This window comes from Lonchura striata, chromosome 4, assembly GCF_050655825.1.
Source record: "Lonchura striata isolate lonStrDom1 chromosome 4, ASM5065582v1, whole genome shotgun sequence".
Classification (NCBI taxonomy): domain Eukaryota; kingdom Metazoa; phylum Chordata; class Aves; order Passeriformes; family Estrildidae; genus Lonchura; species Lonchura striata.
This window is the reverse complement of record NC_140706.1, coordinates 39,840,580-39,866,845: the sequence shown is the minus strand read 5'-3', so window position 1 is coordinate 39,866,845 and position 26,266 is coordinate 39,840,580. Positions and strand designations below refer to the sequence as shown.

The following is a 26,266-nucleotide window of genomic DNA, read 5'->3' as shown; positions in this document are numbered from 1 at the left end:
GTTCTTGGTGATGTTGGCACTCACAGATTGGTTTAGAGTAGAAAAACACTTGGCAACGTAGGTAGTAGGTATTGGGGAATAATTGTAAACATGTTATACGTAATATATCTTATAAAAGATAGCAGCAGCCCTGGGCGGGGAGAGAGATGAAGAAGACAGCAGACAGAGAGGATGTCAGTGTGTGTGTGTGCCTCTGCCCAGGCCGCTGACCAAATAGCCACAGTCCAAGAACATAATCTGTTAGATAACTAGCAATAAACTGCCTTGAGACTGAACAGCTAAAGCCTGTGGAGTTTTTCTTTGGAAGCACGGGTTGGAGGAGGAATTTCACCACCACATAAGGACCCAAAGCAAGGCTGGGGTTCTCACAAAGGTGATTCTACTTACTTTCCTGGGCTGCTTGCACCAAAATACGTTGCTTTCTTCAACTGTTACACAACTCCCATCAAGCTGTTTGTTGTCTACTAAGAAAGTCACCTCAGCTTGTACATCTCCCTTCACTTTTTCCTAACTTCACTGGACATCACCTTTTGCATTAGTTTTCTCAGCCCCCATCATTCTGAGAGATTTTAAGTATGTCTCTTGTTACTCATCTGGCAGACAAAAGACCAGATATTCGCCACAAGCCGTATCAGCAGTGAAATGTAAACCAAAAATTCAGTTGCTACAAATCAGTTTTTCTATCCTTAATCCTACTTTTTATCTAAATCTGGGATGGATGAGCAAAACAATTTATGAACAAAAGACCTGATATTAAAGACAATCTTTAATAGCAGACTATATTCAGTTTCTACTTTGATTACTTTAAACAGCTTTTAATTTTCAGCAGCATACAAAGCTCCGACTGTTGTGAAAGCTCCTGATTAGCAAGCATAAACTACTGACAACAGAGTCTCTTTTCTTAACCTTCACAAATGTCTCTGTCATAACTTTGCCCTTACGTTCTACATGAATGAGATATAATTGAATTTCATGTAGTAAATATAGTTCTAGGTAAACAATAAAAGGGTTAAAAGGTAATGTTGAAAAAAGCCAAGAATGAAACAAACACTCCCACCTTCAGGACAAATTCAACTCTAAAAGATACCTCACATTGACATTTTATTATCAGCTATATTCATTGACAACCACTGGTAGTGGTTTCTTTAAAATGTCTTTAAAACCTTAAGATACAAATAATAAACTATGATGACTGACTACTTTCAAACAAAGACATTTCCATTTGGAGCATGCACAAGAGGTTCATGATACCAATAAACACTACATGTTCTAAGTTCTTACAGGAATTCTAATGAGGAATAAAGCCAATAATGATTCATTATAAGATGAATTGCAAATGTTTAGCACATCACTAGCACAAGGTTCACCCAGTACTGGAAACGACAAAAAAGGAATGCCATAAAGTTGAAAATAATATTTTTCATTAAAACAGTGGTACACATAAGTATTCATGAATGATGTTATATGACGAAAGCACATGGTAATTTTTTAACTCTGAATAAATCCATTTAAATTATCCACCCCGTGGTGATTGCAAATTAAGACACAGAAACTGCTAAGGAATTAACTATAATGTTATAAAGAAATTTTAAAAATACAATGTTAGTGAATTTGCAGCCTGTAAAGACAGACTGGGGTTAACATCGGAGGATTTCCTAGAGACATGAAAAAGCTGTATTTATTCAGCATTATGAGGGGAACACTTTGCAGACTATACCCCTGAACTTAAGCCTGAACTGGTTTCTACTATGAAATGATGACCAATATGATTAATTCAACAGTAGTGAACATTATTGTCTGTAGCCAGGCTTTGATTCACTGTTGAACCCTACTTAGGGAGGTGTGGATAGCATGAGTGAACTGCAAGTATTTTACCTGTCTTCAGGCTCAAAGGGTCAGCATTTCACAAACTAAAGGTCAGTTTACTACAAGTGGTTTCAATACTGTTTAATGTTTTCATTAGTGATTTGGCTAACAGAGAAAAATGGATTCTCAGAAATCTGCCAGCTGTCACCAAATTCAGAGGATCAGAAAGCAGACTTCTACAAGATTGTCCTTCAGAGGGAATTTTTATATACAGGAGCAGGCTGAAAAACTGTGAAATTCTACCAAGACAAATGAAAAGTCTTATACTTGGGACAGATTAGGTCCATGTAAAAATACAGAGATTCAGCTGGCTAGAAATCAGCTTTGGAGACAAGGATTCAGGTAGACCACAACTGGAACGTGATTAAAGGAGTTTGGCCAAATGCCTGCAAGAATTTCCCTCTGACATGTTCTGTACTCCAATAATCCCAGTTCTGAAATAGTCTGTGAAAAATCTGAATTATTAATGCTAGTGGTTGGGGTTGCAATAGGCAAAGGTGATCCAGTCCATGAAACCCAGATGGATTTCTGGAAAGCTCTTAACAGTATTCCTCAAGTCTTTATCAAGAGCTTTGAAGGAACAGATACATGTTTTACAAACTCTGCCAGCATGACTTCATGCCCCATTGTGAGTCTAGGGAGCAGTAAAAGTGGCAAGACATAGTAGAAGCATGGGAAGTGAGCCAAAGGAAGGTTAAACTGTCCAAGGGTTCAGCTGGCCTAGCTTCCCAGCATGATACTTTTCTTTATCTGGATACCATTTCATTTGCTCAAAGTACAGCTTCAGTTTATTCCAGTTTCACCTGAGACTACCCAGAATCTCTGCAAATGCTTCCTTTATCCTGAACATGAGGAATATGCAATCATGTCCAGCTAATCAATTAATCGAAATTGAATAAACTATTAGCCTGATGCATTGCACTAGTTAGGAGCTTTGACTCAGAAGTAAAGGCAATTTTTCCACTTAAAAACATACATTTGCTTACCATTAGTTTTCACTTTTTTCTTATTGTAATTATCTGTGTTGTTCACTAAACACTGTTCAGCACCAATAATAAGACACAGAAGTTTTAACAGAAAAAAGCTATTTTTGCACTTTACTTATGATTCACCCTCCATTCTCTTCATTAAATGAGACAGAACACCAAGGTGTATGAGCAAAGATAATTAAAATTTCATAATGCAGTAACAAAAAGTCAAGTAGAGACAAACTCTTTTTAATACCTTAAAGACTTTAATTATAAATTATAATAAAAGGAGAATATCAATAAAAATCCCACCATCCAGCACTAGTAAAAGCCCAACTTACATGGATTTAAATCTCCAGAGTATACGAAGCTCCAAATTGATCTAATTGGAGGCCTAAGAGCTGCCCCAGCCTCTCGTCTTTCTACAAGCATCATTAACTATTTCCGTGGGGACTCCCCAGTTATTTGGTGTTGGCCAAGAGAAATGACCAAGGATCATGCCTTTCAGATTCAGGTTCTGAGGGAGTGGTTGTCAATTACAGCCTCTTCTGCCTCTTTTTGTTTAGCAAATTTCTTTCCCTCTATCCATCACTGTATCAAACTGCCTCCTCATGTAATTTGTCTCTTCGGCAACTCTTGCTACCAGTGCTATCACCATTTACCTACTTTCTAGTTGCTGTCAAAGAAATCAATTGAAATTAATGGTGTCTCACTGAATAACACGACCTCAGAAAAACTTGCTAGTCAAATGCTCACAGTGGGTCTACTATGGAGTATAAAAATATCCAAAATGTCCTGTTTAATCAGAAGAAATCACATTTCCTGCTGAAGATTCCGATCATGTAAATTGGATTAGATCATGTAAATTATGTGTTGCACTCAACTTTTTAATCTAAAGTAGTTAGTTTAAAGATAACTCAGCTATTTTTAATTAACTTGCAGCAAAAATATTCAGTGCTTGACCTATACATTATCCAAAACACGAGTTTTTGCCGTTCCTTGTTTCTATGGGATCTATTAAATCATAGGGAAGCAAAGGACATAATACCTCAAATATTATCAATGCCTTCTCTCTGCAAGCCAAGAAAAATTGCTTCATATACAAAAATTCCATCACTGTAGAAGTTTGAAAGTACCTTAAGGCAAATGTGATCAGAGAATGCTTCTTTATTGTTTTTCAGATTAACAATTTAATAGTTAAACTGAATCTCAAAACATCTGCAAATCTAAACCACCCTTTTGTAATGAAGTCATAATGATGAACAAGTAAAAAATCCTAAAACTGTATTATCCAAAAATATAGACACAGAAGAAACTTTTGTTATAAGCTATACTTTTACTTTATATTGCAAAAGTATTTATATGGCAATAATGTAAGAAAAATGGTAAATGGATAAGAACAGCCAGTAATGTGCATTAGGAATAACACATAATCAAAAAGACATCTAATCCATTACACCTTATAATGTTTTCTGGTTTTCTCTTGGAATGAAATTTTACAGAAAATGAAGTTGGATGTTAAACACAGATTTCTTATCCAGAGAACATGGAAGTGTTAATTCACTGAAGTAAGAGTGATAATTTGTTTTGACCTTATTTATTGTATAATATGTTGCTGAAATTGTCTAAATAAAAACAGGAGTTTATGCAAAAAATCAATTTCTGTATGCTTATTGTATTTGCACATGACTAGTTTAAGTAAAACAATTTTATCTAAATCCTAGGAGTTACCATAAATATTTTCAAGTAATTTTACTAGTATAGATCCAAATTTAATGCTCCTGTTTGTTGCAAATACAGATGATGAACACCAGTGCTGCAAATTTGCCTAAAATGAAACATTTAAAATGTTTAAATCTATGAAGTATTTCTGGAACTAATCAATAATGAAATGGGAACTTTAAGAGCAGAGTTGACAGCCCTGGTAATTCACAGTTTTATGCATGAAGCTCTCAGTTTATAAATGTAATAATTTGCCAATTTTACTTATTATGTACCTTCATTTCACTTTCAAATTTCAAGGCTTTTTTCCCAGAATGGTAATAGAATTTCTAAACATTTCAGATCTTTGGACCTGTCCTGAGTTTTATAATAACCAAATTTTGTAGAAACCATCTCCTCATCCAGTTTTGTCAGGAGACTGAGAAGCCAGTATTCTAAAATAGTAATTCAGGATTAAATTAGCTGAACTGTGAATGTGGTTAGAAAGCCTAAAGCATAGCATATTTTGGCATAAAAAGAAGAAGTCCATGCAACAGTTATTCAATAGTTCCCTGAAATAATCAGACTAGAGTTATGAAGCAGCTCCTCACAGAAGTCTTTAACATAGAAACAAGAATAAATGAAAGCTGTTTTAGTATCAAAGAGATTCTGAAAAATCTATCACCTGGCTGAAGTGCCTATTTACATTTAGAGGGGAAAAAGAAAGCAAGCAGAACTCAAGGTAGGCTCTGTTACCTGACTGTACAGAGGCTTCTAATGTTGAGCTCAGTGACATATTCTGAGAACAAGGACTGTGGATACTCTGCTCTCAGCTTTGCACATGTTTCCCCAAGATCAAAGCAGGCAATGGGCTATGCATCTAAGGAGATCAGCACAAAGGTTAAAGCACAACCTAAATACAGATGGGATTAAGTTGTGACTCTGAGCACTTCAGTCCTGTATCATACAGTCCTACTCACAGTATTTTCTTACCCTTTCTCCAACACCAGATCTTGAAATCTGGTTCAGGTTTCTTATGAAGAAAAGTCACAAGCGAAATTGTACTTGGACCTCCACTGAAACTCACATTGTTCAACATCATCCAGAAGTAGAAAGAAAGTAAAGTGATACATTTTTCTGGGAGAGAACTTCTTGATAACAATTTATGAGGTAGTTTAGGTACCAAACATAAAAGCTGATTTGCTTAAAGGCTTTACCTATGATACTGGCATGCCAAATTCAATATACTTAATTCAGTATCAAAAGTGTCACATGAAGGAAATTTTAAAAGTGCCAAACCTTCTTTACAGAATGATAGGCTCTTGACTAGTTAGCATTGCTCAGGTATTGAGTACACAGGCTTTAGAGTACTCTTTGCAGTTTTATGAAAACATCTACTCATTTCTGACAATATGAAAATAAAAGGAATTATGAGGTAAAGACTGGTACTCAGAAAAAAAAAATCCTATTTTTTTTTTTTTGTGAATGTATAAATCCATTTTTGCCTGAGCAGCTTGACTGTTTGTTTTCTGTAACAAAACTTCCAGTAAAACTTGAAAAAGAACAGAGAAACACAACAAGAATGATTGAAGATGTGGGAGATTTTACATACAAGCAAGTATAAACTGACAGAGGAATTTCAGAATGGAGAAGAGATGACTACAAAGATATGTCAGGAACTTAAAAAAACCCAAAAAAACAAAACAAAACAAACACAACAAAACTGTTTCAGAAAAAAAAAACATGGAACAATTGTTCATGGTTTCTTATCACAGAAAACTTAAACTAAACAGGCGATAAGCATAATGAAGAAAAAAAGATAGCACTTGTATCCAGGACACATTTTACTGTGTCTTTGAAAGAGAATATTGTAAATGTTAATTCCACATGGGCCCAAAAAGTAAAGAAACCTATATGTGAAGCATCCAACAAGAGCTATTAAACAGAGGCAGTCTCTGAGAAAAAAAAATCCCTAAAGAAGATAAAATATTTTAGAAGAAACTTATATGCTTTTCCTTCTTTCACAATCTTCCATAAGCACTCTTACAACAAAGATACTGCAGTAGATATACATTTGTTCTAACCCAGAAAATTTAACATATGTATGTTGTCACTCAAAGTAGACATTAACTCCACAACTAGTGAGCAGGAACACAACATTAATCTTTGTTTAGCATCAAATGTTTCTTAAATAGATTACTCAGGAAGTTTTAGAACACTATTAAAATTCCCTCCAAGAAATACATCTCTACTACAAGTCTTAGTTGGGAAGAATTATAATCATAATGCAAAACAAATTTTTGAAAAATTACCCTTTCTCCAAACATTTATTTGTGACAGAGTGGCAAACAGATTACTTGTTGGATACCATCTTAGGCAATCAGATTCCCAATTCTTGTACTCAATATCTACATAAAGAAGGCTTATGTGGTTTTGCTCTCCTCTAGGTTTTCACTATTTTGGATCTTTTTTTAGACCTCTTTTGACACAGTATTGCACTATGTAAACCTGTGTTTCATAGCCTTTGTATGACATCTTTTTTACTACAGTCAAAATTGCATTTCCATATAAATCACTTGCTAACCTACTTAAGATGAGATTTGACACTATGAGCATGATGTATTTAGAAAATCAGATTGAGAATCTACTGACAACTTAATTCTGTATATAATATAGGCACAGGGATATTTTGTTAATCTGTTTCCTCATTTCCTTTGGTAGAAAATGTTCAGGTTTTCTTGTTGTGGGCTGGGGAGAAGACTGGGCTTTTTTAATATCCAGCAGCAAGTCTGGGCTTTTTTAATATCCAACAGCATCCATAATACCTTTGGAAAATTGCAAAGATGTTTTTAGGCGGTAGATAGTATGACAGAATCATTTAGATTAGAAAAGACCTATAAAATCATAATTTCCAATTTTAATCCAGCACCAAGGAGTCCACACTAAACCATGTCACTAAGTGTCATATCTATACATCTCAGATAATATTCATCCAGCTAAATAAGGGCTGCAGTCAGCAGAGGGAGTGGAGTCAGACAATTTCATCTATTTCATGATAGACAATTTTATCAAATATACACAACCCATACATGCATAAATATTCCTACTGAATTCATCTTACATGTAATTCTTGAATGAAGACATAAACAATACTATATGCAATTATGGGACATTTATTTCTGAAGATTTGGAAAGCCAAGGGTGATTAGAAGCAGTTAGTCCCACAGTTTACAATATCACAGACCACTAAAAGAGCTTTAACTGGAGTAATTGATATTCTTTCTGCCCTATGCATACAGTTGTCAATATTTATACTAAGTTTTAGCAGCTTAAATTCACACTCCTCAACTGTAGACACATACAAATAATCATAGCTGTAACAAACAGAGATCTGTGCTATACTAACCAGGCAAATGCTTGATGACAAGAGATTATGACTTATTGAAATAAAACTTAAAAAACAACAAACAAAATTCATCCTGTTTATAGAGAGCTTCTCATGTATATCTCCAAACACACCAAGTAGCTCTATTACTGCTGGATTGAACTGATCCTAATTTCCTGAATTAAAATAACAACATGTAAATTATATTTTCCTTCATTCAATATATAACTTCAGAAAATGAAGCTAAGTACTAATCAGACATAACAATTTATCGTGATGAAATCCTTATATCTAAGCACTTTGTAAATGTATTAAAACAATTAGTGTTTTCTAAGATATGTACTAGCAACCATTACAAAGTAGACGAATAAGATTAATAGATGTGTTTAAGAACAATATTCTGCCTTAAAAAAAACCCAAACCCTAAGATATTTTTGAAATTGAATGTATTTTCAAATGCTTTTGGGATGCCAAGATCAATTTATTTTTATTTAAAATGTAAAAAAACAATTTTAACATTGAAATTTATTTTATCCAAATTTTCTTTGACATACTTAATAAAATATTTCCTTCACTGTATACTTCAGTTAGCCAAAAATGCATATGCACTAGGATAGTTGTAAACTGCAAAATCATACAACATAAAAAAAAAAACCCTCACACTATGGAGTCACTATATTAAAGAGAGATAAAATATACCAAGCTCAAAAGCTTGAAATGCTACAATGAAACTTTTAACTGTCCTATTATTTTGAGAAATTAAGTTAGGAATGAAATTTCCTGAAATAAGAAAACTTTACTGGAACCTAATCCACCATGAACAATGCAGGGAACTAGAAGGGTTCCTTCTCCAAAATATTTCTTTGCAATGAAGGTATTTTTGATCCAATTTCTCCTTACTGTATGTAATGGATATTTGAGGGCATTCAATGAAAAGCTTCACAGTGCAATGTAATGCACTTTTCTCTAAGGTCTAGTGAGGAAAGCTCACAAGTTTTGCAAAATTGGAATTATTATTTTTCTATTAACTCTATTTTCAAAGTGTATTCATAAGATCTGGTACAAAACCATGCCTGCAGATTTATTTTTACAGTGGAAATGTCAGATATTCTTAAGAAATCTAGATGTCTAAGGAATTACTAAAAACCTTGTACACCCTTCTAATGATTTTTTTATAATTTTTATTTACCCAAATGTGAGAACAAGAAAAGAAAGCAGAGTAGAACACTTACTAAAAAACCCAAACCAGACCTCTCTAAAAAAACCCCAAATCACTACCAACAAAACAGAAACCTAACCCCCCCAAACAATAAATCAACAAACCAAAAAGAAAAAAAAAAACTCAAACCAAAAAGTTCTGAATAAAATTACTATGCAACACTTTTCTAAAATGAACATTAGTGCTTGATATTTTAAAAGCACCAGTAGGCAAAAAAAAAAGCAAAACAATAAATAGATTAATCAAATGTCTTTCTTACTAAATAATACTTTATGAGCTATTAATATTCATGATAGTTCCAGATGAGTAATTCTGCCTTGAAGTAGAGATACTTAATGTTCTTGCTTGTGGATTGGCTGGTGATTGTCTCTTTTAATGCCCAGTCATTACTTCTTATGTTCTGATAGCATCCTTCCTCTTTCCACCTCACCCCCGTTAAGAAGGCAGAGAGCTTCCTTTAAAATATTTGATAAAGGAAACTAATTATAAATTATTATTATTATAATTTTTTCTTGAAATTTCCTTAATACATCTACATGAAGGCTTTTGTGGATGTTGAAACATCAGTCATAGCTTAAACTTACAGGTACACTGCTCTGCAGAGATGAAAATATTCCCATAATTCACAACGTAACAAAAAATTTTAGCAACAATACTATACCTCACCACAGATAATTGATTCTGAGCAATAAGCAATAGATCAATTACTGAGGTATTTTGTTAACCATAACTAAATATGTGTCATTTTTTTGTGTTTAATCCTTCACCATTCTATGTCATTCTCCAGAATAAGCTCATTGAAAGACATAGAAGACTTCAGTCTCCAGCATTTCAAGCCAGTGACAAATGCCCTGCAAGGCAATCTCTACCAATCCCCTTCTCTGAAACAAAGCTACTATAACTAAGGTGTTTTGTTCCAGTCCTCATCCTCTGTAGTCCTGTATTTCATAGTGCTATCTCTAGTAACATATATCAGCAAAGTAGGCAAAAGCTTCCAGGTAAATACACTGATAGGATTAGAAATCAGCAGAGATCAAGTTTCATAAACAACATCTCCTAGTTTCTTCAGTATGATGCCCAATGAGTCTGTTTTACAAATATTTGTTTTATTTCACATTCAGACCTATGGTCTATTTGTTTTATTTCACTCATGCAGATCTATGGTAGCCATAAATTTGTTACTTGATTCCCCCAAAACATGATGAAAAATCAGCTGGCATAGAAATGAATTGACTTACTGGCATGTGAGAAATTTCAGGAACACTGCTTCATGAAACAACATTTAAAACCTTATATATATATATATCCTTGTTTCTTAAGATTAGTTTAAAGTTTGGCCGACTAATAAAGGAGGGTGCATTTTCTTCCAGTTGAGATTCTCTAGATTGAAAATACACTTAGCACAGGTAAGAATTTGAGAGATAGATCAGGTCGAGCAAAAAAAATTACCATGAAGTTCAATAGCTCCTTCTCACTCGGATGTTAACTGGTGTTTTCAGAGGCTAGTGGTGAAATATAACACCCTCTGGAACAATCTAATACACTCAAGTTGTTGCTGAAAACAAATTAATGGTAGCAGGAGACAGAATAATACCTCTTCCCCCCTCAGAAAATGTTTCCTCTACTATTTGTTAACATGTTTTACTGTTGAAGACTCATCACAGTCATAAAGCTCTGACTCAGATTACACACTAAATACAATATTTGGGACCTCATATTGAATTAATTTGAAATATAAATTACATTAGGGTTTTTTTAAATTAGCCTTAGTGGACTTCAAGATAACTTAAGGAATCCAGTAGGAAGTCTCATTTGCTTCATTGAGTAATTCAGTATAGGCCTTTTTAAAATTTAGATTTTGTTTTAGGGTTGTTTGGTTGGTTGTTTTATAATTCTATTGATCTATTTTGCTTCAGAAACAAAGATTCACATCTCAAAATACGATTTCTGAACATGCACTTGTAATTATTGCATTTGACAACTTAAAGTAGAAGTAGAGCTATTATAATGAAAGCAGTGATGTTTTAGAATATTTTCTCAGGACTGAGAGAATGCAATAACTAATGCAATAACACTGTATTTACAGGAACTTCTGTTTTCTTCCTTTCTACATGATTCAAGACACAAGAAACCACTGATTTTGACAGTCATATTAATCACTGGCCTCCTAAAAGGTGAGCCTAAAGCAAGTTCTATAATTTTGGACCAGATAAAAAAATTCCATAATATCTGTTATGACTGGAGGTATATAAATCACTTCATACAAATACTTCAGCAACAAGGACTGCTTGAAAAAAAAAATTGATATCTTTGACCTGAATGTCATTTCAAAATGAAGGGTAGGGTGCTTTTAAATATATACAGCATTAGCATGTGCAGCAGCAACATACAAGATCCCAAACAACAGCTGCACAACAGATTAGATATTGTTAACAGGGCTGAGTGATGCCTGAAAGCACAAATAATTCCAGCAAAACTACAAAGCATCATTAGTAGAAGAATGACAACTAGGTCATATTTTGTTCTACCTAGATAATTCTCACACTTTCTTGTATGGCATGGGGTATTTTTTAGTTAAGTCCTCAGTGCCCACAGTCCTTCTATGGCCCCCTTTTTTGAGCATAAGACAACATCAACAATAGTAACAATAGGAATAGTAACAATACGAATCAATTCTGAGAGAGATTGCTTTTTTTTCCTTCATTTTATGCAGGATAAAAATTGATACATAGAGCCGTTAGTTCAATTATGTAAAATAAATTTGGTATTTATATTCACTGTATTCAATCAATTTTGTTCATAAATGTCTAAATTAGTGTAATTCTTTCTACTGAAATTACAAAGAGAAGTGCCTACATATACATCTGCTGAGTGATCAAACAGAATAATTTATTACTATTTATTTCCTTGTGCTATGCCTTGAGATTTTTACAGCCCACCATGAAGCCACTGAAAGTATCTGCTTTGAAATTTTATCTGGGAGGAAAACAAGTAAGATTATTTATTTTAGAAAAGAACGATAGAAGAAAAACAAAAGGAGACAACATTTACAGTGAACACAAAATTATCATGATACCACAGGAGACATTAACCAAAGAAAGAAAACCCTTGAAAAATAAAGGAAGCATACTGGTTGAGATTTACCTTACAGAACATATAAACTGTATTCCACACCCCTTTTAGCTTTTGTTCAGCTCCTTCATCTTAGGATTTTGCCTGCCCTTTCAGAAAAAGTTAAATATATCTTTCCCTGTCTAAAAAAATGTTTGCTGATAAAATCCTTTAGCTTGGGACTGGATGAGAAAGGAACGCAGAAAAGCAAAACAAAACACTAAGATGGAACTGGATCACTTTTAGGATATCATTTTACATGATGTGGTCAAAGTAGTGGAGGACTGAATCAGCTGATTCCTTCAGTCCTAAATTCCAAAAATGTAGCTAGAGCTAAACTTTCTGCTTTATCTACTTGTGTTAGAGGAAGTCATTATTCAGGTTCCTCTCTGTACACACTATTGATCTAATTAAATTGCTATGGAATATAGCAGACAAATAATTAGGAGATAGATGCTACAGCACTACAATTTACCCCTCATGATATGAAAACAGCCTATACCGAGAAAATTGCAGGTATAACTTTACAGAAGCCAGTAAGCATCTTCATCTCTCTGTAACATCCTGTGAAGCTTGGCAGAAATATTTGAGGCTGAGAGCCCCCTCTTACACATATTCTTTGTTTGTTACTGTCTCAGCAACTGACCTTCTGAAGGGGGAAAGGGATTTTTTTATTCCATTGCACATAGTTATTTAAATTTGGCTGACCAGTCTAATGTGTATCCATTTTATCAGATAAAATGAGACGGTCAAAAGTAAATCACAGAATACAAGCAAGCATGTATATGTATGCATGTATAGATATAGAATTATGTGCATATTAACACCTTTAAAACAGCCTATGCTTCATCTTTTCCCTTAAGGTGGTTCCTTTTCTACTGCTGGAGTTAAAAATAGAATTGATGGTATTTGTGAGGAAAATTTCTAATTAAGTATGCCAATGAAAAAAATCCTACCTGCAAATGCTAATGAAACAAGACTGATAATTAATTCCAAAAATAGGCATTCCTATTTAAATAAAATGCAATTGCCTAGTTCTTTAAAAAGAAACTACTTTAATGGACTAGTTTGTTGAACACCATAGTGAAGATGATTTTTAATCCTATCTGTGTTCAAAATCTTACCTAAGTATTTTTAAATACTATTTGAAATCAGAGCTGGAAAAGTGCACACTAGTAGTATGCTTGATTATAACTATCCCCTTTTTAGGCCATGGCTGAGGACATAAATTTCCCTTATGCCTTTTCTCACACCTTCTCCAGCTTTCTCAAAAGTTCTTTTATGCTTAATAGAAAATGCTGATGGACAATTACCTTTAGAAAATGAGACCTCTTTAATGTTGATCAAATTCAAATATGACTTAAAGAATATTTTGTTAACTACTGTACATTTTATATTTTAGCAGTGCTAGGTACAAACTGGGTTGAAAAGAACACTTGTGTCATTGCCATGCATAAACACTGTGGTGCTAATGCCCTGACCAACCTCTACCACCTTGCCTTAGCATTACTGTGTTCATACATCTCAGATTTCTGTTATACAAATAAAATGAACAAACAAACAAACACTCCTTTGGATTCTGTGTAGAAGCTTTGAATAGGATCTGTTTCTCCACCATTGTAATACCAAATTTTCTTCACTGCCATTTTGAGTGAATAAAAGTCAGTAACACATATTCCAGCAGTTGCACAAATTTCAATGAGAACTTGACATTTCTCAAATCCACCTCTTCACTATCTAATTAAGGATAGAGGAAATTCCACTGGGATTAGCAGCTATTAAACTGAGATTAGGTTCCATATGTACATTAAAATGGTAGATATAAAGGAATGATAAAAAAACATTAAAAACACACTGTCAAGTTCAATTGATGGAATTGTGCAAGAGGTCAAAAAATTCTAGAAGTATTATTTGATTTGAATTAATGGCTAAGTCTTTTAAATGTCTCCAAATAACAAGTAGCACTACAATATTTTAGAAGAAAATCCCCTGGAAATACCATTACTTAGTTATAATCTTTCACTTATTAGATAGTTATAAAAATAATTTGGGAAAAAAACTTCCCTGTTTTGCTTTCTATTTGTTCTACATGTTTGAAAGTGCCCAAACTGCTGAAAAATTATCTTTTCTATATTGTGAACCAGGATAATTTTAATGCTGCAACATATAGTCACAATGTAACATAATAAGAAAAATAATAAATCATCAGAGTATAATAAAATAGAATGCAAACTTAAAAATATTAAGTACTTAAAGAAAATTCTGGGAAAAAAAAAAATTCTATTTGGAATAAATATTTGCAACCTTCCTATGTCACTTTATTGAAGAAAATTAAAATGTTTGATTGTTTTGTAGGTGGATGCCTAATTTAAGAGATATTTTTTGTGCAATATTGTTTGGAAGATGTGTTGTGATGCTTCTTGTGTACATTTCCATACATGGATCTGGTTCCATTTATATATTAATTCTCTTTATCCTGGTAAATCCTGACTTGGCATTACTAGTAACCTCTCACCAGCTTTGCCATGGGCAAACCACACAGGCTTCTGGAGAGGGGCTGTCACATTTGCTTTACCTTGGGTTGTCATGGCTGTGTGGAGAGCTTGGTTCCTGCTTTGTGTCATGTTGCTTAGCCATAAGAGCTCTAGTCAAGTGACCAGGTGCCACACTGAATTTGCTTTGGTTTTGCTTAGCCTAGTATATTTTTATAGCATTATATAATTTTTGTTAATGCTGGTGACATAGGTCAAACTAACTGAACCCAAACTCTCTTAAGATAAAATGAAATCCTCAAATTTATGTCAAAAGTATTTATTTTATCTTTATTACAGAGCCTAATACTTTGTCACATTTCTTTGGCTTTCTGGGCACACACCATACAATGAAGCAGCCGCTGGTTTTAGGTTTTATTTTTCAATATGTAATGAATACATCTAAGTTTTGTTTATGACATAGAAGAATGAATCTTACTCTACAAATCATCTTCCAAGATACCCTTTTAGTTTTAAATAGGGTCTTCTCGACTACTCTACTACAACAAAGAAACCTAAATTATTCCTAATCTTATATAATCTAATGTTTTCATTAACATTCATATTAAGGCAATGCTTAACATACCATATGGAAATTATTTTCATTATTCAAAAGTCCATTAAAAATACATAATGAAAAGCTATTCTTATGTCTGGAGTTTTACAACTATACAAAATAGTCCCTCAGAGACATATCAAAGTCTTATTTCGAAGAACAATGTTATGCTTCTATTTATACGGTTTGCAAAAATCATGCTAATGCCTTAAACGTCTTTAACCTTCTTGTATTGCTGCTTATGATAAAGGCTTCTGTAATAATTTCTACATCTATACACTTAATCATGATCTAGAAGTACAACATCTAGCCATATAATCATAGTTAATGTTTGTGTTTCTGTAGATGCTATATAATTCCATATATTTTTGTAAGCCAAACTTGTACCACAACCTTTAAAAAACAAAATAATGGATCTTCTAGTGTTTTGCTGCTGCAGATGAATTAATTTACCTCACCATCACAATGTCCTAAGAGCTCTCATTTTATTCCTCCACCTTATTTCTTGGCTCTGCTCACACTTCTTTTGCATGAGTTATGGTATGACCCTTCACTTAATCAATTCAGGTCACACAACAGGATTGTGGTGGGACATGAAGGGTGAATATTTTTCTGCTGACTTAGTAAGTGACTCAGAGGAGAGACTGTGACTGCTAGGACACTGCAAGAAAGCCAGTCAGATAACCTCCAGAAGCAGGATCAAGTTATTTTTAGGAGCAGTCATTTGTTCAGCTAAGCTGCACCACAAAATCATACTTTCTGAAAGACTTCCAGAGAAATAAAAATCTAATTCAATGGTAAAACTGAGATACTTTCAGGCAGTCTGTCTTGATTATTCATTTCATGTTTATTCTTTTTGTTTTCCATGCATCTATTTTTTTCTAATATCAACTGACTATAGTTTAAAACTAAGCAGTTTTTTATCCCTTTTTCATTTGAAATCACCTAAAGTGGCTGAGTGCTCATCTGCCCAAAGATAAACTACAAGAAGACTAAAGCAACAGTGTGCAATTTTTCAAAATAACGATACATAAATGGACTTGTCAACATATGATAAATAATTATAAAAAGAATTCAGGACAAACTTGATCTTCTGCGCTGCCTTGTTACTCTGTTTGGAGCAACAGCCTTTAAATTGAAGTCAGATTTCAAGATTGCATCTTGAATCTGAGGTAGACAAGAGTGAAAAATCGTCAGTTCTTATCTGGATATAACAAAATATATGGATATTACCTTTAACATACGTTTAAAAGCTCTTAAAATCTTTCTTCTGCCTGCTAACCCAGTGATTTGGTCAAGTTGTCAGTTTGTACTACAGAGACTCCTTTGGCATCTAGAGAACAAATACCTTGCAAAACTACACCACAAATCTTTATCTCCTTTTGAGTCCTGTGAGGCCAAAAGGCACCTAAGAGAAGTGTTATTTTTGTTGCTGGGTTTGTCAAAAATGCTCTTATCAGCACTCATAAACAGAGGGTGTGGGGAGATATTTTGGTTCCATTGACATTACTTGCCACTTGTACACAGCACAGACTTAATCAATGTATGTTGGCATCAAGAAAGATTATCCATGAATTCTCCATTACCAAAATCCTTCATAAATCAGGAAGCTACTGGGCATCATTGATTTCTGCTAAAAAGTTTTCTGCTGTTTCATGACTATTAAATTGCACTAATTCAAGTACAGCATCCAAACAATTCAGGCTTTGAAAATCAAAAACCACCATTTCGAAAAACAAAGGAAGAAAGAGAAAATACGACTCAAGGAAGAGGCTAGTCTTGGTACTTACGAAAAGCTCTGTAGAATTCTTCTAGATCTAAGTGCTTGTCACTGTTATAATCATCATATTTCAGCAAATCAAACACAGAGCAGTCAGACCGTTCCTTGCCAAGCTCATCCCGTTTTATTACCTGACAAGAAAATTATAACCATGAAATTACATTTGAGCTCTTTGAGTTCTCTGGTATAATTAATTGTTTCTAATAATCATTTAATAGATAATTTTAAGATTGCTGTGGGGCAATGAACTGCAACTGTGTAAAGTCAGGGATTTTCAGTTACTTTGTAATTATTTATTACACTTTTTAAAGTTAATACCTTTAGGATAGACTCTCTGAAATTACACAAAAGTTTTTTAGAATATGCACAGCATATATATATATAATGGAGAGAGACTGAAGCATTATAAAGACACTGGGAGTTTTAAAGCTGATTTTACTTTAAATGTACAGGAATGGTGATTAAGAAACATTGAAATATACCTAAAATATTAATTTCCCAAGTATAAATGGCAAAATGTCTTTTTACTCTAATTTCTAACATACAGAAACCAAATGCAGACACTTCCAAAACTAGCTAATATAAACTCTTACTACCCTACTAATTGTATCAAGTTCTTACAGGCTTTTGACAAGCCTATTACCTTACCAGCAACTGTTATACAAGTAGCTGACCTGAAAAGGCTCCTGTTTCTCAGTGGAGACACATATCATTTGCAAATAGATCAAAATTAATAGCTGTTAGATTTTTAACTCAAATGAACAGAGAAATGTTCTTTAATATATGCACCATTTTGTTTTAGATCTGTGTATGTCATAGACATCTACTTAGATTCCAGCTGAGAAATTTTTAGGATGCTCAGAGGGATCTAGAATTGTCATATTACATGGGGCATTTATTAGAAGTACTACCACATAACTGAAAGAAGCAAAACTGTGCAACTTTTTGTTGCAATATTGCACAATTTACAGTTTTATATTAGGCACAGAAAAAATATAACTGCAGCTAATTCCTAGGTAAAATAATTACTCTTCCAACCCTTTATCAGTCTCCTATGATAATTGCAAAACCATTATTATATTTGTATCAACAGAGAATATCTTCTGAAAAATAAGTGATACAGGGGCTTTTGTGTTTCAGTTGTTCTGCAAAGGAATTTGTCCAGTTACTATTAATGTAAACACAAAATAACCAAAAGAATAATGGGGAACAACAGGAGCATTAGAGGAAAAGACACAAACATTTTATGCTACCAGAAGTCATCTTCTACATAATAATACAAAAGCATTATAAAGGATAATTACCTTTTTAGTGCCTTAGAGAGTATGAAAACCATTTACAAAGATAAGAAAAATCACTACAAAACCATCTTTTGCTATTATCAATTAAAAATACATACTATGCTACCTGAATATTAGTGCTAACTACTTCCCATCCTTTAAAAGCCTTTTTATTGAGTTCACATTAAAGTGAATTAAGAAAATATGAAAATGTGTAGATCTTGCAGCTGGAACATAAAAGACAGAAGTGTAATCTGAGAAAAATTAGTAACTCTAAACTCATTATAGTTATACAAGAAGAACTAAATATGTAATGCTGTGTATTGGAAACTTTAGCAATCACTGAAATTTCAAGGCCACGAACATTCAGTATGAAAAGCATTGTTCCTCTCATTGTTCCTTTCATTGTTTTTAATGCTTTCACTATCTTCAACTGTACAAATAAGGATGAATAGGTTGAAGAAAAAGGTTGAAGAAAACCTTTTTAAATCCCCAAAACACTTGGCTTTATAGTAAAGGCAGAAGAAAAATTGGCAAGATTTTTAGCAAGTCACAAACTAGAAACAAAATACTTACTACAAAGGTTGATTAAGGCCTGCTTACAGGCCTTACAAAATAGTAAATAATACAAAATACTTACTATAAAGGCCGGATTAAGATTCTCAGCACAATTTTATTGTTGCTTGTTGATTATGCCATACCAGTCAAATATAGATTATTTTATTTCTAGTTTTACGTTGAAAATTCATACCAGAGAATGTTAGCAAATATTTATGCCCACAATCTTTAGTTTTAAGTTGCATAAAGACACTGAAGCATTTACTTTTAATATTATAAACTGGCTAAATGCAAAATATACAGCAAAACTGTTCATGGTTCATTGTGAAACCCCATAAATACTGAAAACTTAGAAACTTACCTACATTTTCAAATTTAATATGTCTTTCCCAAAAAATTAAATTTATCCATCATAATTAAATACTCTTTGAAACATGGAGAAAGGATTTGCATTTTCTGGAACATATTAAATTTCTAAAAGATATAGCACACAATTATCTATTTCCTATGAAATACTGTTACCTCAGTTCAGAGCCTCTCAGAAATGTAGTCTGTACAACTCCAAATTTTAGAAGACTGAGAAAAGTAATCTGATTACAAATTTCACACTGCACATCAGAATAGATTGTTTCATTCCTTTTAATCTGATTTCTGACAGTTAAAATGAAAAATCTGCAGATATTATGAAACTTGACCACAAATAACATAACATATCCTTCATTAGTGCACCTTACCTGAAGTGTTACCAGTCTGTGGTTTTTTGCTTGCCTGTGATTAATGATCTTTATGGACTTCCCCAAGGAAAATGCTACATAAATACAATTACAAAAAAAACCCTGTCCTTTAAATCAAACATTGTCAGTCAGTTAATGTGCATTCATCTTCCCTAAAAGCAAGTATTTCATCACAACAGTGCCACTCAGTGCTTGGTAGAACACCAAGTACATCAAACACCAGAACTGTGCTCCAAATTAATTCTGACTGCATAAGGGGGGTTCCATTACTTGTTCCACCATCTTCCCCAGCAGTATAAATTTCTATAAATTAAAATAATTTATTAATTATGAAACCAAATTGATAATAAAGGCTGGTAAATTATGCCTTGCTTCAGCTTCCATTCATCTAGTTAAATCAATATTCTTATACTTTACCACCAAGTTCTGTAGGGCAGCAACACAATCCTCTATTTATAGTAGTGTATACCTTTGATATATGTAAAGATACAGGACTTGTGCATCACAGAATGATGCAGAGATCCCTGAACAAAGGGATACCAAAACTACTAAACCCACACCTAGTGGCCTACAAAGGCATGTGCTCAATTTCATTTAAAGGTATTACCTCAATACTATCCCAAACTAATCAAGTTAAATCAGCTCAGATATGAGATGCCTTTCTGCAAAGTAATTTCCCAATTAGTTCCAATTGGGAACTTCCTCCAATGAGAGGCACATTTCCCTGCCTTTCCAATTCTGCACTTAGCAGAGGAAAGACCTATTCTGACATGGAGGATATAAATGTGTCCTTAGGTATCTGCAAATATAATGCTATAGATGTCTAGCTCACAGTTTAAAACCAGAAGAGGTATTAGGGCCACACAGATAGGCCAGATAAAATTCTATACCTCAGAACTAAACCTGGAACCACCACCACTTTTAGACTGTGGGTCTGGACTTAACCACGATAAAACAAGTGCAAACAAAGTCTTGCACCATTGTGCCCACTTCCAGTTAGTCCCTGAATCTTCTCAAAAAATGAAGCTGGCTCCTGCTTCCTTCACAGCCTGCAAGAATATAATGGGAAATCCTGCTACTTGATAAAATCATAAGCACATAGGATCCAGATGCTAGAGTTTGTATGACAATCACAGTGTTTGTGAGCTTCATCTCACTACTACTCACTAAGAGAGTCTTAATTTCCCACAATTTTAAAGTTTCATGTAGGGTTCTTATATTTATTTTGAACCTGGAATTGAATATAGCACATGTTTAGTTTTTTCCTAGATTAATGTAAAAATAGATAATGCAAGCTAAATAATATGTCCATAATTAATGGCAGAAAATAAATAGAACTATAACTCATACAAATTTTTCTTCTACCTATGTAACATGTAGTCAAAATCAAAGTTGATTAAAAACACAAAGAGGAGATAGACCCATCATCCCTCCTCTGAGTTCCAAGTTCTCCAAGTAACTCTTAATGACAGCACTGATTAGATGCAAAAATCAGAAGTCATGAAGGTAAAAATTTAAATTCCAGGGTCCACCTAAGTATTTTGACCAGTTTAAGAAACAAAGTCTGACAGAGAGATGCAATTTATATAAGTTGTGCCTCTGCAAACAAGTCCCATGAAGTATCTGCTGGCATAAAGTGCAAAAGTATTATCATTAATACAGAAATAAAAACAAAATAGCTTTGTTTTTGCAGAAGTAAGGATGAGTTTTTACAGAAATGAAATGAGTTTCCATTTGTCCTACATTAAGCTGGTAAGTAAAAGAAATACATGCAGGTATTTGCAATTACAGATTCAGTTAATAAATAAGAATGCAAAATTCTTTCTTTGAAACTAAAAACTGATCATTGAAAGGAAGGAAAGGAAGAAGAAAATTTATTTTTATTATTATTATTGTTATTAATATTATTATACATTCAACTTGCTATGTCATTTCCCTTTTTTGTAAAATTTTGCTTTCATAGTTCATTAGTGTAAGAAATAAATTAAAAAACAAATCTCTAATCAATTATAGATTATTTCACTTTACACACTTCTTCCTTCAAAAAGGAGCTTGAATTTTGTTTAGCAAGATGAAATATTTTTAGAACCTGTGCACCTTTCCTGATGGCAACCAGAAAAGGCTTACTGTTTATAAAATAGCAGTTCCACCATAGTAGAATAACTGCATTCATAGCTGGAAGAACACGTATTCCCATGCCTACCCATAACATTCTGCTCTTTTTCCTCTTTTACACAGCAAAAACAATATACAGTAATCAAGCAGTCTACTGTGATAGAAACACTGGTATTTCATTAAAAAATTTTTTAGTAAATTCTGGTTTGGTTTTGCATAAGATAAAATAGATAAACAAGTCTGTTAACAACTGAACATTCATAGCTAACCTGAAGATTCAATTATCTTCCATTATTTTGGATCCATTTAAAATGTGCCAAAGTGGTTTAAAAACAAACCAAACCCTTCAAGGAACCACCTTGCAGATACATTGCTCAGAGATTATGAAGATGATGAGAATCCTGCCTGTTTCACAGCTTTCAGTTTGGAAACACAGATACTCTCTCTGGTTAGTACCTACTTCTCAAAAGAGAGTGGTTCAAAAGGTTAAATTCAGAAGTCCTTTTAAAATTAAGCCACATCTCACTTGCCAATACAGGATTTGGAAATTAAACATTAAATGAGTCAGACACAGTGATTAAAGCAGTCAAGGCAGAGAAGAATCTATGCTGGAAAAAAATATCCATTAAGCCTGCATGGAGCTATGTAACCCCACTGCTTTCCTATTACATCTACACAGTGTATAGGAGTTAAAATTCTTTTTAGCTGCAATTCTGTATTGGAGCACAAAGCAATGAAAAATACTATACCCAGATGACAGAATTGTTCAAACAGTAGAAAAAAAAAGTCTGCTGATTTTTAATGTATTGCTATCTTTCTTGAAGTATTAAAAAAAAAAACCAAACCAGCAAAATAAAACAAAATTACAAAAAAAAAACCCAAACAAAAACTATACCAAACAAACAAAAAAATTTCAAAAAAACCCCAAACTTTTCTTACTATTTGAAATTGGTTTTTTAAAGAAGAACACTTCTTTTACTTTTTTTGGGGAGAAAAATACATATTTCTCTTGCATCAAGATGCAAATTCAATAACCTTATGACTTTTGATCCAAAATACATCAATAAAATTGTAATTTTGCTGTCACCATTTCCAATCTCCAACTGATTCATTTCAATTTTACATTAGGTATATGGACACCTATGACATAATAAATGCAATCCAAGGGCCTGATTGCACAGCAAGATTGACGAGATGTAAAATTTAAGATGTACTATAAACTGAAATTCAATATTCACGTGGACATAAATTAACTTCAGGATTCCTTGTTTTCTACAGCAAGTATGTTGCTTTTCATATCCCCTTAATATGATTACATTTAAAATGCAGACAGGAGCTATTATTTATGACAACTCTGCAGATTTCAAAATTTTGACTGTGAGAACAACTGAGAAAAATTCTCCTAATGCTGAGAACATTTTCAGGAGTACAGTAATGTCTCCCTGCGGATGGTTGACCCTGACTGGATAATGAAAGTTTCATGGGCCAAGATAAAGCGAGAGAATGATCACTCACCAATTACTGTCATGGGCAACACAGACTCAGCCTGGGGACAAATTAACTGAATTCAATACCAATCAGACAAGAGCAAGATAAATGAGAAATAAAACTAAATATTAAAAACTCCTTTTCTCCAAGGGGCTTAACTTCACTGACAATATTCTCTGTATTCTCCCTCTGCAGCAGAGCCGGGGACAGGGAATGGGGGCTGCAGACAGTTCATCCCATGATCTCTTTTCTACTCCTTCCTCCTTACAGGGAGAACTCCTCTGTCTTCCCATCCTACAGGAGACAGTCCTCCATGAACTGCTCCAACATGAGTCCTTCCCATGGGATGCAGTTCCTCATGAACTGCTCCAGCATCGATCCCTTCCAAAGGGAGCAGTCCTTCCGGAACTGACTGCTCCAGCATGGGTCATTCATGGGGTTGAGTCTCTTGTCAAACAATACAATAACAATGCAAACACTAACAATGAATTTACTTTACATTCATCAAGTTGAATAATTTGATGTTTCTGCAATGAATTTTAGCAAAACCAAAACCCACATATTTGGGGTTTAAGGATGACTTGTTTCCAAACTTGTGAAAAAGAACTACTTTACATCTGCCATTATAAATTCCTCTTTATAGAAAAAAAAGCATGTTGGGAAAAGTATGCATAGAAACTTTGATAACACAATAATGGAAGATTTTTTTTATTATTTTAAAACTGTGTTTAACACATACACACAAAAAGGAAAAGTATACATGTAGTAACTGAATAGAGAAGAATTAAATAGAGTTTGCAAATCTGTATATGATTAATATCTATGTTATCTATTCATATAGTATAGTCATAGATATTATTTGTAAGATATACACAGGTATTGAAAGCCCTTAAAAGTTGAAGTTCTGAAAGACTCTAAGAGCTGCAGGAAAAATCAATATTGGAAAAGTACAGAAAAAATATTTTTAAATTAATTTTTTGAAATAGTGTATTAGTAGTTGACATGATACCTATATTTACAATCCCCCTCTGGTCCTTGGAACTGCTACTAAAATTTTCAAAGCTACCTGTATGGAAATGATAACTCTACCATATTTCATAACACTGCCATGGAACTTAAAACAGGATGATGTTCAACATTCACATCTAAAAAATCCTATTTTTTTAAAATTTTAATCAGCTGCCTAGTATTAGACTCATTAATACAGTTTAGCCATGATTAGGTTTCTCAAACACAAATGTCTGGTAAATCAAGGTACATTTGCCCCATCAACACTTTTTAATAGAATCAATCCTTTTAGGTAGATTAAAGCTAGTGCTGCTATGCCTATCAGAGCAGCAATTACTGGTTTAGATTTGTAATTAGTTAAATTTTGTTATTTAGAGACCACCATGAACTCTCTTTGCAAGATTTCTTCTGTACTTCTGTAACCCTAAGATAAAGCAGTAATATTTCTTTAGTATTTACCTCATTATTTTAAGTATTTTCAGCTTCTACATCTATACACTTGGACTTGATGCTAGTATGCCATGCATAATAAAACAACTCATGGTCACAGCAGCCTAGAGTGGTCTAACACATTACAGTATATTTTAAAGCATTGTATTCAAATTTCTAAATAATCATGACAGAATTTCTGAATAATTTAGCCATTCAAAAATCCTCAAATGAAGTTTTCCATCTGAGACTCACATTTTCTAAATGTACAGATCCTGAAAAAGACATCTGAATAGTCACTGTGCTAAGAGAAACAAAAAGTAAACCTTACCTGAGATAACTCGTTAGTATCCACAAGTCCACTGTTGTCTGAATCAAAATAATTGAACATTTGATCTATAAGAAGTTTCGTTAACGCCATTTTCTCACCAACAGATTTATCTTTTGATTGTGCAATGTATCTCTGGTTTTGTAGATCTAGTAACATATTTTTCACTTCAGTATATTCTGTAGGTTTGCATTTATCCCCTGAAAAGAAAATACACAAAAGAAGATTATTTGGAACTTGATTTCTTATTAAAAACTTAAAGGTAAAGAAACAAAACAAAAACATGAAAAAGCATGTATCACTACAAACAAGGTTGTTTTAAGACATAAGAAATTAATTCCGTAGTAGTTTGATCCATACCATTCCCTTGTCTGCACTTCAAACTAAAACTAAAACAAAGTATTGCAGTTCTAGGTATTTTCTTAGACAATGTTTTCTTTTTATAGACACTAAGGAAACTGTTGTCAGTTTCCAAGCCCGTACTTTTTAAATTTATCATTCGATAAACATGCATCTGAAGATTTATTAAAGTTTTACCTTTGGTAAAGCTTTTCATATGAATGTTGAAATGCAACGTATGCAAAAAAACTCTACAAATATGATAGAAAAATATATGCTATATATTTCATAATAATATTTGACTTCAGAAAGAAGAAATTACTCTTGAGTGCTCATAAGTATCTCTACCTTTTCATTTATTGGATGTAGCAAGCTTATTTGAACAAGAAAAAGTGGGATTGCCAAAGGAAATCTTTGACAAGACCTGATTTACTCCTTTCATTTCTATAAAGTGGAAAATGTTACAGAAATGCCCTGCATACAGTCAGTACTTTTTTTAAACCAAAGCACAAAACAATGCATGCCTGATGTTCTCTTATGTCAGTTGCTGCATGTTTTAAACTGTATAGAGAAACAGTTTAAAGGAGTTAAATTAAGATAGGGTTTAAATTAAGGGGTTTTAATTAAAATAATCTTAGGATTTTGAAAGGGTTTTTTATAAGATGATACATGTAAATATGTACTGGCATAACACCAGGTATTTGTTGCAGATGTATATTTGCAGTTAGCCAATACTTAACTTCAAGTAGTGACTTAAAGACTAGAGCAATATACTGATTTGCAAAGAAAGGTATTTTGCAATCTCCTTTTTACTCACTATTCTGAAGATACAAGGATTTATGAGAAACAACTATTTACCTCATGGAAACT

General features: G+C 33.3%; 1 protein-coding gene across 5 annotated transcripts in view; it reads right to left on the bottom strand.

Annotated features, from left to right (window-relative positions):
* The window catches only part of FSTL5 (follistatin like 5), a 375,292-nt gene that overhangs the window by 100,616 nt on the left and 248,410 nt on the right, over nt 1-26,266 (bottom strand). For all 5 annotated transcript variants that reach the window (XM_085578843.1, XM_085578845.1, XM_077782912.2 and 2 more), the window contains 2 exons: nt 25,061-25,257; nt 17,128-17,248 (listed from right to left, as the gene is read on the bottom strand). In XM_085578843.1, coding sequence (XP_085434969.1) covers nt 17,128-17,248; nt 25,061-25,257 — 318 coding nt within the window. The remainder of the gene's footprint in view (nt 1-17,127; nt 17,249-25,060; nt 25,258-26,266) is intronic.